Source organism: Oncorhynchus clarkii, chromosome 9, assembly GCF_045791955.1.
Source record: "Oncorhynchus clarkii lewisi isolate Uvic-CL-2024 chromosome 9, UVic_Ocla_1.0, whole genome shotgun sequence".
NCBI lineage: Eukaryota > Metazoa > Chordata > Actinopteri > Salmoniformes > Salmonidae > Oncorhynchus > Oncorhynchus clarkii.
Genome location: NC_092155.1, coordinates 69,455,016 through 69,474,829, shown reverse-complemented (window position 1 = coordinate 69,474,829; position 19,814 = coordinate 69,455,016). Strand labels below are relative to the sequence as shown.

At 40.9% G+C, this 19,814-nt stretch overlaps 1 protein-coding gene across 2 annotated transcripts in view; it reads left to right on the top strand.

Annotated features, from left to right (window-relative positions):
* Window positions 1–534: 534 nt before the first annotated feature.
* LOC139416845 (adenylate cyclase type 6-like) overlaps window positions 535–19,814 on the top strand; it is a 117,819-nt gene continuing 98,539 nt past the window's right edge. Inside the window, exons 1-3 of one of the 2 annotated variants that reach the window (XM_071165955.1) lie at window positions 535–647; window positions 7,346–7,513; window positions 8,265–9,210. In XM_071165955.1, the coding sequence (XP_071022056.1) occupies window positions 8,269–9,210 (942 nt within the window). In that variant the 5' untranslated portion in view covers window positions 535–647; window positions 7,346–7,513; window positions 8,265–8,268. The remainder of the gene's footprint in view (window positions 648–7,345; window positions 7,514–8,264; window positions 9,211–19,814) is intronic. The other variant, XM_071165956.1, reaches the window with a different exon arrangement.

Below are 19,814 nucleotides of genomic sequence, written 5' to 3'. Positions count from 1 at the left end.
GCTCACATCAACATGGCAGTTTCCATTGTTTATAAAATCTTTGTTTATAATGTCAAAATAAACATATCTCCAACTCCCATATCACACTCTGAAATCATATGTGAGTTCCTTATACAATCAATTACTCAGAGACTAAAATATCACATTTGTTTGTATATAGGCTATCCACTGTATAGCTTACATTAAGTTGATTCCTGTTTCAGTCATATCTTTGATGACATACGAGCGGGTCAAACAAAAACACCCTAATGATTGGTTGACAATAGAGTCTCCCACAATGCAGGCGACATCTGCAGAATGAAGCTGGGGAAGTGCAACTGCAGATACTTGCAGTCGAAACCGTCAAAACGTAATGACCTTTGATCATAGGATTTTTGGAAGATTCATGCAGTAGACATGTAGGCGCAAGTCAGATTTTTTTTTTTAACATAATGCAACATTGAAAAGCGGTCACCGACTTGAATTGACAAAAGTGATCAGCTCGAACGCGCCCACTGTATGTACATTTGTAGCCAATCCCCTCGATTGTAGCCTAGACGTCGATAGATACACGTTTTCATCTGAACGAAAAGACAGCAACGTACCAAAACAGAGGGAGAAAGTCAGCTATATTGCGCGCTGTTCGTATATGGGTGTTAATCAATGTGGTAAGTACAATCTCTCCCGGGCTACTAGCCTTCTGGATAACTGTTTTACAGTCTACAACAACGCTACATTAACTTAACTAGTCGACTATTATCACTGTAATTATAGAACACAGTAGTGCCACAAAAATGAAACAGAACAGCCGAGGTTACAATGTTAACTTGGCCTCTTCAGCAGTGTAGCAGCAGCCTGTAGTTTCAAGGTGGCATGTTATGCAGGTATTTGCGCTGTTTTACATGTCACTACCGACGATGTTGCTAGTAGTAACAAGCCTATAGGCTATGGGTAGGCTTCATAAATGTGTTGATGCCCACCAAAGAAGGAGACATTCTGGTGCATATAGGCTATGCATTTACAATAAGGGACTTACCTAGAAGAAACCGGGTTAGGACATGTATGTATCCTGTTCTCTGATAGATTTTTTTAAATAATAATCTTGAAGGTGCATTACAATAGTATGGCTTTGCTGATGGGCTACTGTAGGCTATCTTTGCAGTGGGAAATTAGTGCAATGAAAGTATGCAAGTAGCCATACTACTTGTCAAACGGCGCGATCATGGAATCCCTGTAGTCGATTTCTCATAGAAGTTTGTAGAGAGATTTTTAATTATTACTCATGGCTTGAATTCTGGGGACAAATGGTAAGAGTAGGGCTAGATAAGATCTGTCGGTGCAAGGAAATATAGACAACCCATCTGTCGGTGCAAGGAAATATAGACAACCCATTATAAATGAAACGTTTGAGAAGTAGGCGCATTGTTACTGTCGAAATGTCCCCATGGAAAGGCTATGGTTAACATGTACCGGTCGCTTCACACAAACAGTGCGTGCGATTATGCAATCCTTTTCTTCGGAAGGTCTTCTTGCAACCAAATAGCCCCCTCTATGTGCAGATATGTGTTTGCATGTAGGCCTATTTATCGCAAACATCCTGATTATGTGGTATTAGATCTGCATATAGATAATTGACATTCAAACTCAAAGTATATCCTATTAATTCTCTATATATTCATTTACAACGTTGACAACCGTTTTCCGGTTTATAACGAGGTGGTTAGATTGGAAACAAGTATTATTTTTTATATGATATCTCAAGCGGATGCTCCTGTAAATGCATGCATGCACTGTTCTGTTTGTTACATAACCGCCCCATGCTGCTGTGTGCTCCTGCTGTCTGAGTGACCGGCCTGCATGCACCAGAACCAGAGGTTGCTTGCTTGCCAGTCTGACCCACAGGGGCATTGAATAACCTAATAGCATAGATCAGATCAGGTGCCTTTATCTGCCTAACAATACCTAGATATAGTATTTGCATATCCAGCTAGTTGCGTTTTTTTATTTGCTCAGAGGAACCAGTGTGGCTCAGTGAGAGCATAACACTTGCAACACCAGGGTTTTGGGTTTGAGTCCCACAGGGGACCAGTATGAAAAATCTATCCACTATCTATCCACTATCCATCTATCCACATAAATTGCTCTGGATAAGAGTGTCTGCTAAATGACTAAACTGTCAATTGTAAACTCAATGTTAAACTGTGTGAATATGTATCCTTAAACCTTTTAAACCACTTATTATAGGTGGAAATGTATGAATGATAAAATAAGTTTTAAAAAAAAGCCTACATATTTTGTTATACTTGAATATACTTAAGCAATAAGGTCCGAGGGGGTGTGGTATATGGCCAATATACCACGGCTAAGGGCTGTTCTTAAGCACGACGCAACGCAGAGTGCCTGGATACAGCCCTTAGCTTTGGTATATTGGCCATATATCACAACCCCCTGAGGTGCTTTATTGCTTTTATAAACTGTTTACTAACGTAATTAGAGCAGTAAAAAATAACTGTTTTTCATACCCGTGGTATACGATCTGATATACCACGGCTGTCAGTTAATCAGCATTCAGAGCTCGAACCACCCAGTTTATAATGTGTATATACCACACCCCCTCGGGCCTTATTGGTTAATTAAAGAATACACTAAATACACCATGGTGTTCTGTCTGACATCCAGTAACTGCCTATGTTGTTTATTGGCAGAATGGCAGAGTTGAACTACATTGATAACAAACTACAGAGCAGGACTCTGTTTGCCAGCTCCTCGGGTTAGTTTCAAAGGTTTCTTTAGTGAAGCAACTTCTATCAATAGCTAGCTACTGCTCTTAATAAGGAACGCAGGCATGCCACCAGGCGCATGTACTGTAGAATATAATAAGTACTTAATTGTCTATTTTGTGAGATGTAAATCTTCTGCCTTCCTCAACAACCCTCCACCCCAAAACACACATGCACGCGCACACACATAGAGAAACACTGCATCTCTGTAGTCTTTTACCCCATGTTGTTGTTCTACAGATCCTCCCTGACTGTTGTTCTACAGATCCTCCCTGACTGTTGTTGTTCTACAGATCCTCCCTGACTGTTGTTGTTCTACAGATCCTCCCTGACTGTTGTTGTTCTACAGATCCTCCCTGACTGTTGTTGTTCTACAGATCCTCCCTGACTGTTGTTCTACAGATCCTCCCTGACTGTTGTTGTTCTACAGATCCTCCCTGACTGTTGTTGTTCTACAGATCCTCCCTGACTGTTGTTGTTGTTCTACAGATCCTCCCTGGCTGTTGTTGTTGTTCTACAGATCCTCCCTGACTGTTGTTGTTCTACAGATCCTCCCTAACTGTTGTTGTTGTTCTACAGATCCTCCCTGACTGTTGATGTTCTAAAAATCCTCCCTGACTGTTGTTGTTGTTGTTCTACAGATCCTCCCTAACTGTTGTTGTTGTTCTACATATCCTCCCTGACTGTTGTTGTTGTTCTACAGATCCTCCCTAACTGTTGTTGTTGTTCTACATATCCTCCCTGACTGTTGTTGTTGTTCTACATACCCTCCCTAACTGTTGTTGTTGTTCTACAAATCCTCCCTGGCTGTTGTTGTTGTTCTACATATCCTCCCTGACTGTTGTTGTTGTTCCACAAATCCTCCCTGACTGTTGTTGTTGTTCTACATATCCTCCCTGACTGTTATTGTTGTTCTACAGATCCTCCCTGACTGTTGTTGTTGTTCTACAGATCCTCCCTGACTGTTGATATTCTACAGATCCTCCCTGACTGTTGATGTTCTACAGATCCTCCCTGACTGTTGTTCTACAGATCCTCCCTGACTGTTGTTGTTGTTGTTCTACAGATCCTCCCTGACTGTTGTTATTCTACAGATCTTCCCTGACTGTTGTTGTTGTTGTTCTACAGATCCTCCCTGACTGTTGTTGTTGTTCTACAGATCCTCCCTGACTGTTGTTGTTGTTCTACAGATCCTCCCTGACTGTTGTTGTTGTTCTACAGATCCTCCCTGACTGTTGTTGTTGTTCTTCAGATCCTCCCTGACTGTTGATATTCTACAGATCCTCCCTGACTGTTGATCTTCTACAGATCCTCCCTGACTGTTGTTCTACATATCCTCCCTGGCTGTTGTTGTTGTTGTTCTACAGATCCTCCCTGACTGTTGTTATTCTACAGATCTTCCCTGACTGTTGTTGTTGTTGTTCTACAGATCCTCCCTGACTGTTGTTGTTGTTCTACAGATCCTCCCTGACTGTTGTTGTTGTTCTACATATCCTCCCTGACTGTTATTGTTGTTCTACAGATCCTCCCTGACTGTTGTTGTTGTTCTACAGATCCTCCCTGACTGTTGATATTCTACAGATCCTCCCTGACTGTTGATGTTCTACAGATCCTCCCTGACTGTTGTTCTACAGATCCTCCCTGACTGTTGTTGTTGTTGTTCTACAGATCCTCCCTGACTGTTGTTATTCTACAGATCTTCCCTGACTGTTGTTGTTGTTGTTCTACAGATCCTCCCTGACTGTTGTTGTTGTTCTACAGATCCTCCCTGACTGTTGTTGTTGTTCTACATATCCTCCCTGACTGTTGTTGTTGTTCTACAGATCCTCCCTGACTGTTGTTGTTGTTCTTCAGATCCTCCCTGACTGTTGATATTCTACAGATCCTCCCTGACTGTTGATCTTCTACAGATCCTCCCTGACTGTTGTTCTACATATCCTCCCTGACTGTTGTTGTTGTTGTTCTACAGATCCTCCCTGACTGTTGTTATTCTACAGATCTTCCCTGACTGTTGTTGTTGTTGTTCTACAGATCCTCCCTGACTGTTGTTGTTGTTCTACAGATCCTCCCTGACTGTTGATGTTCTACAGATCCTCTCTGACTGTTGTTGTTCTACAGATCCTCCCTGACTGTTGTTGTTGTTGTTCTACAGATCCTCCCTGACTGTTGTTATTCTACAGATCCTCCCTGACTGTTGTTGTTGTTCTACAGATCCTCCCTGACTGTTGTTATTCTACAGATCCTCCCTGACTGTTGTTGTTGTGCTACAGAACCTCCCTGACTGTTGTTATTCTACGTACCCTCTTGTTCATATCCCTGACTGTTGTTATTCTACCTACCCTCATGGTCATATCCCTGACTGTTGCTGTTTTACAGCTAATTTCATGCTATTCTACACATTATGCCATGGGGTGGAGGGAAATGTTTACAGTTTTTAATATGATATCTGACTGAGACTGACTAGCAAATCAATTGGGGCCCCCCGGACAGTAATTAGATTATGATTACTAAGTTTAGATAGCTGGCTGCTAGACTGATTTACCAATCTAAAAAACGGTAGTGCTTCATGGGCTAATAGAGTCAGTGTTAGTAGCTATGTTTCCATCCAATTGGCGACAGATTTTCATGCGAATATTCTCAAATCTGCATGAAAACAATATGTACATTTTCTCACCAGAGATGTTTCCATCAAATTGACTTGTTGCTGATAAAAGGCTGTGTGTGATGACGTGGTGCACATAAAAAACAACATGTTTTGGCGTACTAATTCCCAAGTACTGAATAAAAAAAGTACAAGTTACATCGCATTTTCACCTCTACTGATGGTTTTCTCACAACAAAATGTTGTGTTATATAGCGAGTGCACCCAGTCTGGTATTGCCACATGCTCTCTAGCCAACAGCATGCAGATACATACAGCATGATAGAGCACACGATTAGCCTACATGATCAGATTATTATTGACAAAAGAGTGTAGTCTTGTTATTTGTCAAATGGTACCCAAGCATCAATGATGATGTCACCAGAATCAGACCCTCGATATTTAGGAGCGCATCACCTTGCACTTTCACCGCCCTGTGAAGTTCAACATAATTGATTTAATCTGTAGCATAATAAACTGCATGAAGAGTCGTAGTGGGAGGACCACACAACATGTCAGTACGTGACTCCAAGTTTACATCAATATGATGGTTATTTTATCAATATTTGCGCATCAAAGCGTTTCCACCGACATTTCTGTCATAATTCATTTTACAGACACAAAAAGATCCCATCTTGTCTAGCGTATTTTGTTTTGTCGCCATTTGTAAAGTTTTTCGTTTTTTTGCCGACATGTTTTTTGCCGACATTTACTCACCTCAAAAGGTTGGATGGAAACCTGGGTAGGGATTGACATAACAACAAAAACTGTTGATGCACAACCCAATTTTGGAATTTCAACTTATTTTTCTGTATTTTACTATTCTAACTTGCAACAGTAAGTTAAAAAATAAACAAATAAACAAAAAATATGTTAAATTGTTCCGAGGGGCTTCAGAAGGAAGGTCGTGGGGCGCCAGCTGCCCATTCCTGTTATATTCCAATGTCCTTGACATGTGCTGAATGCAGACATAAGTCAGCTTGACTGTGCCTGGGCGTGTCCCAAATGGCAGCCACTTCCCTACAATAGTGCAACACTTTTGATCAGGCCACAATCTAAAAGAGTGCACTATATAGGGAATGGGGTCCCATATGGGACACCGGGAGTGAGTCATCAGGGCTAATGGGGGACAGGAAACATGCACAATTTAATCTGGAGTGGAGGGCTCTTCATCTCGTGTGTGTGTGTGTGTGTGTGTGTGTGTGTGTGTGTGTGTGTGTGTGTACTTACTTACTGTGCATGTGTGTGTTTCATCTCTGATGACTGCTAAATGCCCGCTCATAGGGCCTTTGTTCTCTAATAGGGCAAACTCAACCCTGCCCTGATGTTACGGGGAGATTGATATAATATAACTACACTAACTACACTGAAAGGATATGGATGGATGGAAAGCTAGTTTCCACAAATGTTATGGAAATCCAAACAGCACTAGAAGAAGTGTATTTGGAATGGAAGGGACCATATTGAATTCCAGTGATAGGCTTAGGGCGATTTATCTACATGGTTGATGTACAGTGCACTGAATAGCATGATGATTAGCAGTCACACTTCAGTATCTGCAAACAGAAAGATTTGCATGTGAAGGCCCTCTCTCTGGGTGGGGGTAGAATGGGATCAGGTGGTGACGGAGAGGATGAATGACTATAAATTAAATTTGACAATATGGCTCATCTCTTTTATTGATTAGTGCAAATACACTGCTACACTTTGAGTTAGAGTTTGCTATTGGCTGGCTGCACACTCCTTCCATTTACTAAAAAAACAGCTGATACCCAGAAAGATGTTCAGTTGTATAACACTGCATTAAGTTGCTCTTATAAGTTTAGGGTTATTTTTTGTAATTACATGAGGAATAAGCTATACCTTAGTGTTCAGAGGTCCAGGTCAGGTGGCCTTCAGAGGCAGGAAGTGATGTAATGACACTGTTTGTTTGTTTGTCTATTAGTTAGTATGTTTGGCAAAGGTGCAGCTCCAAGCTCCAAGGCAGACAGACACACCGCCTTTACAGGAAGGTAGACACACCTACCCCTGGCCAGTTTGATCCCGTTGTGTGTGCAAATGAGTGGCCTGGCTGAAGAGCGCAGCGTTGGTACACACCACAGAGCCCACACAGGTCAGTGGACTCTATACCTATAGGCCTAAAGTACATGTGAATGAAGATGCTAAGAATGAACTGGATGATCAACAGAGAAGAAGAGACATGTCTTCCATTGCAATAGCATTGAAACCAAGCTCAGATGTCCAGTCTGTCCCTAACGGTGTATTGATGACCAACCTGTCTGTCCCTAACGGTGTATTGATGACCACCCTGTCTGTCCCTAATGGTGTATTGATGACCACCCTCTCTGTCCCTAACGGTGTATTGATGACCACCCTATCTGTCCCTAACAGTGAATTGATGACCAACCTGTCTGTCCCTAACGGTGTATTGATGACCACCCTATCTGTCAATAACAGTGTATTGATGACCACCCTGTCTGTCCCTAACGGTGTATTGATGACCACCCTGTCTGTCCCTAACGGTGTATTGATGACCACCCTGTCTGTCCCTAACGGTGCATTGATGACCACCCTATCTGTCCCTAACGGTGTATTGATGACCACCCTGTCTGTCCCTAACGGTGTATTGATGACCACCCTGTCTGTCCCTAACGGTATATTGATGACCACCCTGTCTGTCCCTAACGGTGTATTGATGACCACCCTGTCTGTCTCTAATGGTGTATTGATGACCACCCTGTCTCTCCCTAACAGTGTTTTGATGACCACCCTATCTGTCCCTAATGGTGTATTGATGACCACCCTATCTGTCCTTGTCTGCATATTGTTGACCTGCTAACCCTAATCTGTCTCTGTTGTCCCAGTAGGATGTCGTGGGTCAGAGGCTTCTTCGTAGCCAGAGTGGACGAGCGAAAGACCGCGTGGGGGGAACGCAATGGCAGCAAGTCCAACAAGCGGAAGGACTGTGGCTCAGGGTCGTCTCTCTGCAACCCACGCTACATGAGCTGCCTGCAGGAAGCTGAGAACCTGGATCCACCACCTCACACCCCCCAGCACTACCACTGTGGTGGAGGAGGCGCGGGGCCCAGTGGAGGAGGTAACTTTGGAATGCGCTGCGTCTGGCAGGAGGACCACTATGGGAAACGGACCGGGGCTGCAGGAGACCTGGGGTTAAAGGCTGTGGATCTGGGGTTCGACGACGGAGACCTGAGAGGGAGGAGAGGCCCAGGGGGGGTGGGTTTGGGGGAAGAAACAGGGGAGGACGGAGGAACATGTAAAGCCTTGACAGCCGCTGAGTGCTGGATGTGTGTGGTACGGGTGTTCCAGTCCAAGAAGTTCACCTCAGCCAAACTAGAACGTCTGTACCAGCGCTACTTCTTCAGGCTCAACCAGAGCTCTCTGACTATGCTGATGGGTGTCCTTGTCATAGTGTGCGGCGTCATGCTAGCCTTCCACTGTGTCCATGCTCCGCCCAACGTGGCCTACGCCTCAGTGCTCTCCGTGGCCATGGCCCTCTTCCTGTCCATGATGGTGGTGTGCAACAGGAACAGCTTCCACCAGGACTACATGTGGATCGTCAGCTACCTGGTGATCGGGGTGCTACTAGTGGTCCAGGTGTTTGGGGTGTTGATGGTTGCCCCCCGGAGCGCCTCTGAGGGGATCTGGTGGTCCGTGTTCTTTGTGCACATTATCTATACACTGCTGCCGGTGAGGATGAGAGCTGCAGTGCTGAGTGGAGGGGTACTGTCTACCATACACCTCATCACCGCATGGCAACTCAACCAGGACGATGTCTTCCTATGGAAACAGGTAGGACTCTACTGTCAACATGATATGGTACCATACAACGCTGTTGGAAACGGGTAGGATGATACTTTTCAATACACTGTAATTTGTCTAATCTGCTGGTGGCCGTCTTGATAGACAGTCTTTTTATTGTCTCCCATGTGGAAATTCACTAGCTATTTGCGCACTTGCAGTAAAGTGTTGACTTTACATGGCTTTACACTATATTCAGTGCAGTTTAAGGACGTTTAGTTGAGCAGTGTCCGTATCATTTTGATTAATCGTCTTTGTCTGTGCATTGGTTGGAAATCATTGTTATTGAGAATAGCTTCTTGTAGACCAGCTCATGTCTCTCACACTTTAGTAATTGTGTAAAAATCCATCTTCTTTCACTTACAATACGCATTCGTCCTTTAGCATGCGCTCTTCGCCATCCAAATTCTTGTTGAATAGAGTGTAGCTAATGTTGTGTCTTTGGCTATGCCGGATTAAGTGATATGACATGCTATTCTATAAAATCCTTTCTCCATAATTAATATTACCTGATTGAGCTAATCATGTAAATGTAATTAACTAGAAAGTCGGAGCACCACAAAATAATGTTTATAGAGCTGTTATCAACCGAATAAACTCTTAAAGACCTAGTAATATTTTACATCAATAGCAGTCAATATTAATCCTCATCTTAATTCAGTCTCATCTGAAAGTTGTAAATTCTTGGTTATCTTCACAAACCCTGGCTAACAAGTTGAATCAGCAATACAAAATTGGGTTTAATTATTTATTTACTAAATACCTAACTAATCACACAGAATTACATATACACAGAATTAATCATAACTTGATTACAAATTACGTCATAAAGGAAAACGTCCCTAGCGGACGGAACAGATATGACAGCTTGTTACACAAAGGAAAAGGGCTGGGTTTGAGTGAAAGAGCGGGAAGACTGAGAGACAAAGGGAGAAGCTGTGGTATCGTAAATACAGTATTTTATGCATTCTAAATTACCGCCCATTTGGAAAAGGAAAATGCAATAAATATTTACTCTGCGCTGCGCTTCGGTAGGTTGGTGGTAGATGAAAGGCCATGTTGCCAAACCAAGTCCTTTGTCCTTTGAAGAATGTCTCTGGTGGTCAATTGAATACGTTGTAGTAACGTCGTTGTTGATAGACGGGATACTCTGTCTGTTCCTTCCTAACCCTTGTTTGCAGCTGCTGTTGCTAAACTCAACGGTTAGGAGGTATCACTTCTGTAGTGAATAAGAGTTCAAAGTTCATACCATTCACAACCAAAGCTCACGCTGAGGTTGGCTTAGTTCTGTAGTTATTATCTGAACCATTCTGACATCGGACCGTCGTCCTCACATCCTCGGAACAGGAGGTTATATTGTCGTCAAGGCTTTATATAGGAAGGGAGAGGAGGGCATGTTTGAAAAGTTTTATAACCCATGTCCCTTCACAGGGGCGGGCCACTGATTGAGCAGAGCCCTAACCTTATGAAAACCCAAATCTCTCATTTGGAAGCTAAAATTACATTTAATCTCTTCACCAATAATTTTATATTCAAACATTTAAATTGAACAACAATTCCATGTGAATCTGATAACTATAATGTGCAGACTTTCCACTGTAGAGTTTATGTCATCTTATCATTGATGAGAATATCTCAGATGACAACTGAACTGAGATCATATTCATTAAGTACCACCGCATATGTTCAATTGGTCGGGTTACCAGAATATAGTTAATTTCCCCCCACCTTCTGATGTTCCCAGAATCTCTATGTTAACCAAGGGGTTTTCAAATTTCACATCAGTAGGGTAGAGAGAGGAAAAAGGGTGGAAGAGGTATTTATGACTGTCATAAACAGGCCAACGTCATGACACTAACCTTCAATTAACATTTCAGGAAAACACTTTTGGCATGAGAAGAAAGTGACACAATTGCCTTCCTTCCATTTCCACTGTCCACCTTTTCCTTCCCAGCCAGGGCTTCCTATTATCCTTTTACAATCAGGCCCCACTACAATATCCGTTATCTAACCATGACTATCTATTATCTAGCCATGACTATCCATTATCTATACATTATTATCCATTATCTAGCCATGGCTATCCATTATGTCCATTGTCTATACATGCATATCCATTATCTATCCATTATTTATACACTGCTATTCATTATCTAGCCGTGACTATCCATTATCTATCTGTTGTCTATACATGGCAATCCATTATCTGCCCATTATCCATACATGCATATTCATCATTTATTCATTATCTATTCATGACTAACCGTTATCTACTTATTAGCTATACATGACTGTCCCTTATCTATACATTATCAGTACATGATCGTCCATTGGCTATCCATGACTATCCATTATCTAACCGTGGCTACCCATTATCTATGCACGACAATCCATTATCTAACAATGGCTATCAATTATCTAACCATGACTATACATTATCTAACTACGACTATCAATTACTTGTGCACAACTATCCATTATCTATACATTGCTATCCATTACATATCCATTATATATACACAGCTATTAATTATCATGCTGTGACTATCCATTGTCTATACTTGACAATGCATTATCTGTCCATTATCCATATACGTATCCATTATCTATTCATTATCTAACCATGTATATCCATCAGCTATACATTATCCATATATGACCACACATTGTCTATCCATTATCTATACACAACTATCCATTCTCTAACCATGACTATCCATTATCTATGCACGACTATACGTTATATGTTCATTATCTATACGTGGTTATCCATTATCTAGCCATTATCTGTACATGGCTATGCATGAATATCCATTATCTATCCATTACCAATACATGATTGTCCATTAGCTACCCATGAATATCCATTATATATCCATTATCCACCCATGACTATCTATTATCTATACACTGCTATCCATTATCTGTACACCGCTATCCCTTATGGTACTTCAACACCTGCATTGCTTGCTGTTTGGGGTTTTAGGCTGTGTTTCTGTACAGCACTTTGAGATATCAGCTGATGTACGAAGGGCTATATAAATAGATTTGATTTGATATATCCATGACTATCCATTATCTATGCACGACTGTCCATTATCTATACATTACTGATCATTATCTGTCCGTTATCTATACATGGATATCCATTATCTAGCATCGCTATCCATCATCTATCCATTATCTCTACATAATATCCATGACTATCCATTATCTAGCCATGATGCCATTATCTATACATTACTATCCATTATGTATACATGCCTGTCCATTATCTATATGTGACTATCCATTATCTATCCACGACTCTCCATGGCCTGAAACAACCTAATTTTCCTCCTCAGCATCAATATAATATAGGGCAAACGCTGTACAGACTCAATCACACACACACACACACACACACACACACACACACACACACACACACACACACACACACACACACACACACACACACACACACACACACACACACACACACACACACACACACACACACACACACACCTACCCTCCACTGTTCTCCCATGGTGTGGTGTCAAAGGTGCCTTGCTAAAAGTAGATAGTACCGAAAATTGTTGGCCGCCTTAAAATGAGATTTTTAATGAGGCTATGTGTGTGTGTGTTTTCATCTTTAGGGCGACGATCGTCAGCTCTGTTGGGGTTTGTAGAAGGTCATCTGGGTTGAATGAGCCTCTTTAGCAGTATTATGCAGGAATATCATGATAATATAATTCAGTATCATTTATATTCAAGCCTCAATTCACTGAGACAAGGATGCCATTGTGGTTTTGTGTAAGAGGTGGGGGAATATTTTGGGGATGGGGTGTGGGGTTCTGGTAGGCCAATGGACTTGACAAAGGAACAGAACTGAATATCCATTGCTTGAAAATAGATGAAGCTAAAGAAAAGGAAAACATGTGGGTCATAATTAATAATAGATTTATGAATTATTTTCTTGTTGTAAATAATTATTGCGTATGAGCTGCCTATAAACATTGTTACATTGTTTGTTAAACTTTATTTACCAATGTTGATAAATACATTTTGTAAAATGGTTTACATTTAGTTCCTTAACAGTCTACAAGGAGTCCCTCCAATAAAGTGTTACTGACAAGTAGCCACTAGCAGTAGCCTCTGATGTACACAGTCTGTCAAAACATATTGATTACATTATGGCATTATTACGTACATTATTACATACAGTATGGCACCATTACATTATAGCAGTATTACATTATTACATTATGGCAGTATTACATTATGGCAGTATTACATTATGGCAGTATTACATTATTACATTATGGCAGTATTACATTATGGCAGTATTACATTATTACATTATGGCAGTATTACATTATGTCAGTATTACATTATGGCAGTATTACATTATTACATTATGTCAGTATTACATTATTACATTATGGCATTATTACATTATGGCAGTATTCCATTATGGCAGTATTACATTATTACATTATGTCAGTATTACATTATTACATTATGGCATTATTACATTATGGCAGTATTACATTATGGCAGTATTACATTATTACATTATGGCAGTATTACATTATTACATTATGGCATTATTACATTATTACATTATGGCATTATTACATTATGGCAGTATTACATTATTACATACATTATGGCATTATTACCTTATGGCAGTATTACATTATGGCATTACATTATGGCAGTATGGCACCATTACATTATGGCAGTATTACATTATGGCATTATTACATTCTGAAAGTATGGCACCATTACATTATGGCATTATTACATTATGGCATTATTACATTATTACATTATGACAGTATTACATTATGGCATTATTACATTATGGCAGTATGGCACCATTACATTATGGCATTATTACATTATGGCAGTATGGCACCATTACATTATGGCAGTATGGCACCATTACATTATGGCATTATTACATTATGGCATTATGGTAGTATTACATTATGGAATTGACTGTCATTATCACATCTTAACATTGTGTCATTATTACATCATGGCATTATGGCATTATTACATTAAGACTATTACATTATGGCATCATTTGATACATTGGTACATACATTATGACATTATTACATTATGACATTGTTACATTATGGTATTATCACATTATTACATGATGGTATTATTACATTATGGCATTATCACATTATTACATTATGACATTGTTACATTATGGTATTTATCACATTATTACATGATGGTATTATCACATTATGGCATTATTACATTATGGCATTATTACTTTATGATATTATTACATACATTGGGCAGCAGTCTAAGGCACTGCATCTCAATGCTAATGGCGTCACTACAGACCCTGGTTCGATTCCAGGCTGTATCACAACCGGCCGTGATTAGGAGTCCCATGGGGATGGACTTGCCTAGTTAAATAAAGGTAAAATAAATAAATAAAATTACATCCATTATGGCATTATTACATTGTCATTATCACATTAAGACATTATCACATTATGACAGTATTACATTATGGCATGATAACATGGTCACATATGGCATGATCACATATGGCATTATCACATTATGGCATTATCACATTATTACATTATGGCGTTATACCGTTGTTTCGATATTATTTGTTATGACATGTTATTGAAATGCCCATTAGATGAGTAATATTTTTAAAACCAGCTGTCGCTCTCCACAAGTGCCTATGGGGCTAGGGGCTAGGCTAGGAGTTGATTTAGGATTGAGGGGTGTCTGTCGGCTCAGTGGTTGGCTGTGTGAGGCTCGCTGCTTGGTTGGTGTTGGCAGTTGGCACCCTTCATTACAGAAAGGACAGAGGATCCGTCCCTAATGGCACCCTAATACCGATCTAGTACTTTTGACCAAAGCCCCATGGGTCCTGTTGTAAAGTAGTGCACTACATAGGAAATAGAGTGCCATTTGGGATGTATCCAGAGAAGGGTGGCCTGGTGTGGTGATAATGGCCTCCTGATAGACTGTTAACAAGCCTGGGTTTTTAGAGGCTGGACTGACAGGCCATCCGTGGGTGTTAAACAGGCCTGGGGGAATGTACTGGCAAGGACAGGGTGTCTGAGTCCCAAATGGCATGCTATTCCCGATATAGTGCACTCATTTTGACCAGAGCCCTTGCCTGGTCAAAAGTAGTGCACTACATAGGAATTAGGGTGCTATTGGGACACAAAGACAGGGTCTCTCTTTCTCAATCTATTCATCCATCCCATTCCATCTTATCCATCAGAATATGTTCTAGTCCCATGAGCAATTAATGACAGGACCTGAGCCCTAGTGAAGGGAGAGAGAGAGCTGCTTCCACTAGTTCTCCGACATGCTTGAGTTACAGGACACATTTTAGCTACATACTAATATATTACAGGGCATGATAGTATTCTCTTTGATTCAGTGGGGAATGATAGTATTATCTGTGATTCAGTGGTGAATGATACTATTATCTGTGATTCAGTGGTGAATGATAGTATTCTCTGTGATTCAGTGGTGAATGATACTATTATCTGTGATTCAGTGGTGAATGATAGTATTCTCTTTGATTCAGTGGTGAATGATAGTATTCTCTTTGATTCAGTGGTGAATGATACTATTCTCTGTGATTCAGTGGTGAATGATAGTATTCTCTGTGATTCAGTGGTGAATGATAGTATTCTCTGTGATTCAGTGGTGAATGATAGTATTCTCTGTGATTCAGTGGGGAATGATAGTATTCTCTTTGATTCAGTGGGGAATGATAGTATTCTCTTTGATTCAGTGGGGAATGATAGTATTCTCTTTGATTCAGTGGGGAATGATAGTATTCTCTTTGATTCAGTGGTGAATGATACTATTATCTGTGATTCAGTGGTGAATGATACTATTATCTGTGATTCAGTGGTGAATGATAGTATTCTCTTTGATTCAGTGGGGAATGATAGTATTATCTGTGATTCAGTGGTGAATGATAGTATTCTCTGTGATTCAGTGGTGAATGATAGTATTCTCTTTGATTCAGTGGTGAATGATAGTATTCTCTTTGATTCAGTGGTGAATTATAGTATTCTCTTTGATTCAGTGGTGAATGATAGTATTCTCTTTGATTCAGTGGTGAATGATACTATTATCTGTGATTCAGTGGTGAATGATAGTATTCTCTGTGATTCAGTGGTGAATGATAGTATTCTCTTTGATTCAGTGGTGAATGATAGTATTCTCTTTGATTCAGTGGTGAATGATACTATTATCTGTGATTCAGTGGTGAATGATAGTATTCTCTGTGATTCAGTGGTGAATGATAGTATTCTCTTTGATTCAGTGGTGAATGATACTATTATCTGTGATTCAGTGGTGAATGATACTATTCTCTGTGATTCAGTGGTGAATGATAGTATTCTCTTTGATTCAGTGGGGAATGATAGTATTCTCTTTGATTCAGTGGGGAATGATAGTATTCTCTTTGATTCAGTGGTGAATGAGAGTATTCTCTTTGATTCAGTGGTGAATGATAGTATTCTCTTTGATTCAGTGGTGAATGATAGTATTCTCTTTGATTCAGTGGTGAATGATACTATTATCTGTGATTCAGTGGTGAATGATAGTATTCTCTGTGATTCAGTGGTGAATGATAGTATTCTCTGTGATTCAGTGGTGAATGATAGTATTCTCTTTGATTCAGTGGTGAATGATACTATTCTCTTTGATTCAGTGGGGAATGATAGTAGTGTGCACAAGTTTCCTCCAAGGGTGGACAACATCTGCCTGTCAGTCGTTCTGTATTGGCCACCAGTAGGGCTGCACATGTTGGGGAATATTCAGAGGTGGAAACTTTCCGTGGGAATTAACGGGAATATACGGGAATTAACGGAAATATATGCAAATGAATATTAACACCATTTAAATGTAGATGTTTTTTGCATTGGATATATTTACCATATCATATGGAGACAGAAACATAAACCTTGTACCTTATCATAAGTAGACATAATTACAACTGATTAAATCCTTCCAATAGAAGAAAAAACACGATTTAGTTACGAATTGAACTTTAATTAAATGAGGTGACTCTTCGCATGGGATAATTTCACTGAACAACAAAAGAAAGGCAATATTGAATCCCCAATGATCCATCGCATTTCCCAAAAGCGTTTTCAACATAAAACGTAAAATGATAGTCTAGAAACTAAAGCTTTGGTTGTCTTCCTCTCAGGCTTCCATGTCTTCTCCCTGGACCTCCTCAATGTCCACCTCTTGAACATCAGACTCTGAGGCCTCATCTTCACTGTCACTTTCCAACCTTGTTGAGGATGGCTCGTTGTCAGGCTCAAAAAGCCTCAAATTTGCCCACACATTTTTCAACCCTTGTATTGGTCAGCCTGTTGCGTGCTTTGGTGTGTGTGTTCCCAAACAAGGACCAGTTGCGCTCTGAGGCGGCTGATGTTGGTGGGATTTGGAGGATGATGGAGGCAACAGGGGAAAGAGCCTCAGATCCACAAAGTCCCTTCCACCAGGTGGCTGATGAGATATGTTTGCACGACTGCCACATTGTGTCTCCATCCCAAAGCCCTTGCTTGGAAGTGTACTTCGCCAGACTGCAAAGAACCTTGCCCTCATCCAGGCCAAGGTGGCGAGACCCAGTAGTGATGACACCATATGCCTTGTTGATCTCTGCACCAGACAGGTTGCTCTTGCCAGCAGACTTGGGGTCCAACATATACGCTGCGTCTTCTATGGCCTTCAGGCAGAATTCTTCACACTTTTTGATGTATTTCAGAACTGCAGTTTCCTCTGCTTGGAGCAACAGTGAAGTTGGCAGGCCAGTACGGACTTCTTCTCTTACATCTGCAAGCAGAGTCTGTACATCTGACAGGAGGGCATTGTCTCCCTCAATCTGTGCAATGGCTACTGCTATAGGTTTCAGGAGTTTCAGGCTGCTTACCACTCTCTCCCAAAATACATAATCCAGGAGGATCCTCTTGATGGGGCTGTCCATATCGGCAGACTGTGATATGGCCATTTCTTGGAGAGACTCCTTCCTCTACAGGAGACTGTCAAACATGATGACAACACCACCCCAACGGGTGTTGCTGGGCAGCTTCAATGTGGTGCTCTTATTCTTCTCACTTTGCTTGGTGAGGTAGATTGCTGCTATAACTTGATGACCCTTCACATACCTAACCATTTCCTTGGCTCTCTTGTAGAGTGTATTCATTGTTTTCAGTGCCATTATGTCCTTGAGGACCAGATTCAATGCATGAGCAGCACAGCCAATGGGTGTGATGTGAGGGTAGGACTCCTCCACTTTAGACCAAGCAGCCTTCATGTTCACAGCATTGTCTGTCACCAGTGCAAAAACCTGCTGTGGTCCAAGGTCATTGATGCAATGTTGAGACCGGTGTGTCTGTTGTCCCTTGTGTCTGTGCTCTTGTAGAATACTGGTTGAGGGGTGGAGTTGATGTAGTTCATTATTTCTTGCCCACGAACATTAGACCACCCATTAGAGATGATTGCAATACAGTCTGCTTTCTCTATGATTTGCTTGACCTTCACTTGAACTCTGTTGAACTCTGCATCCAGCAAATGAGTAGATGAAGCATGTCTGGTTGGAGGGGTGTATCCTGGGCGGAGAACATTCAGAAATCTCTTCCTATACACATTGCCTGTGAGCATCAGAGGTGAACCAGTTGCATACACAGCTCGAGCAAGACATTCATCAGCATCTCTCTGACTACGTTCCTCCATTGAGTCAAAAAACCTTCGAATTCCAGGAGGACCATGAGCTGTTGCTATCGATAAGGTGTCTGATTCATCATTTTCACCTCGATTAGAAGTAGAGGGACTTTTGTCAGAGGTTGCTGGTTGTGAGCACTGAGGGAACTTTATGCTCTTGTCCAGATGATTCTGCATCTTTATTACATTCTTCACATATGATTTGGCACAGTATTTGCAAATGTACACCGCTTTTCCTTCTACATTAGATGCAGTGAAACAACTCCACACATCAGATAGTGCCTGTGGTATTCGGCCCCCTTGAACTTTGCGACCTTTTGCCACATTTCATGCTTCAAACATAAAGATATACAACTGTATTTTTTTGTGAAGAATCAACAACAAGTGGGACACAATCATGAAGTGGAACGACATTTATTGGATATTTCAAACTTTTTTAACAAATCAAAAACTGAAAAATTGGGCGTGCAAAATTATTCAGCCCCCTTAAGTTAATACTTTGTAGCGCCACCTTTTGCTGCGATTACAGCTGTAAGTCGCTTGGGGTATGTCTCTATCAGTTTTGCACATCGAGAGATTGAAATTTTTTTCCCATTCCTCCTTGCAAAACAGCTCGAGCTCAGTGAGGTTGGATGGAGAGCATTTGTGAACAGCAGTTTTCAGTTCTTTCCACAGATTCTCGATTGGATTCAGGTCTGGACTTTGACTTGGCCATTCTAACACCTGGATATGTTTATTTTTGAACCATTCCATTGTAGATTTTGCTTTATGTTTTGGATCATTGTCTTGTTGGAAGACAAATCTCCGTCCCAGTCTCAGGTCTTTTGCAGACTCCATCAGGTTTTCTACCAGAATGGTCC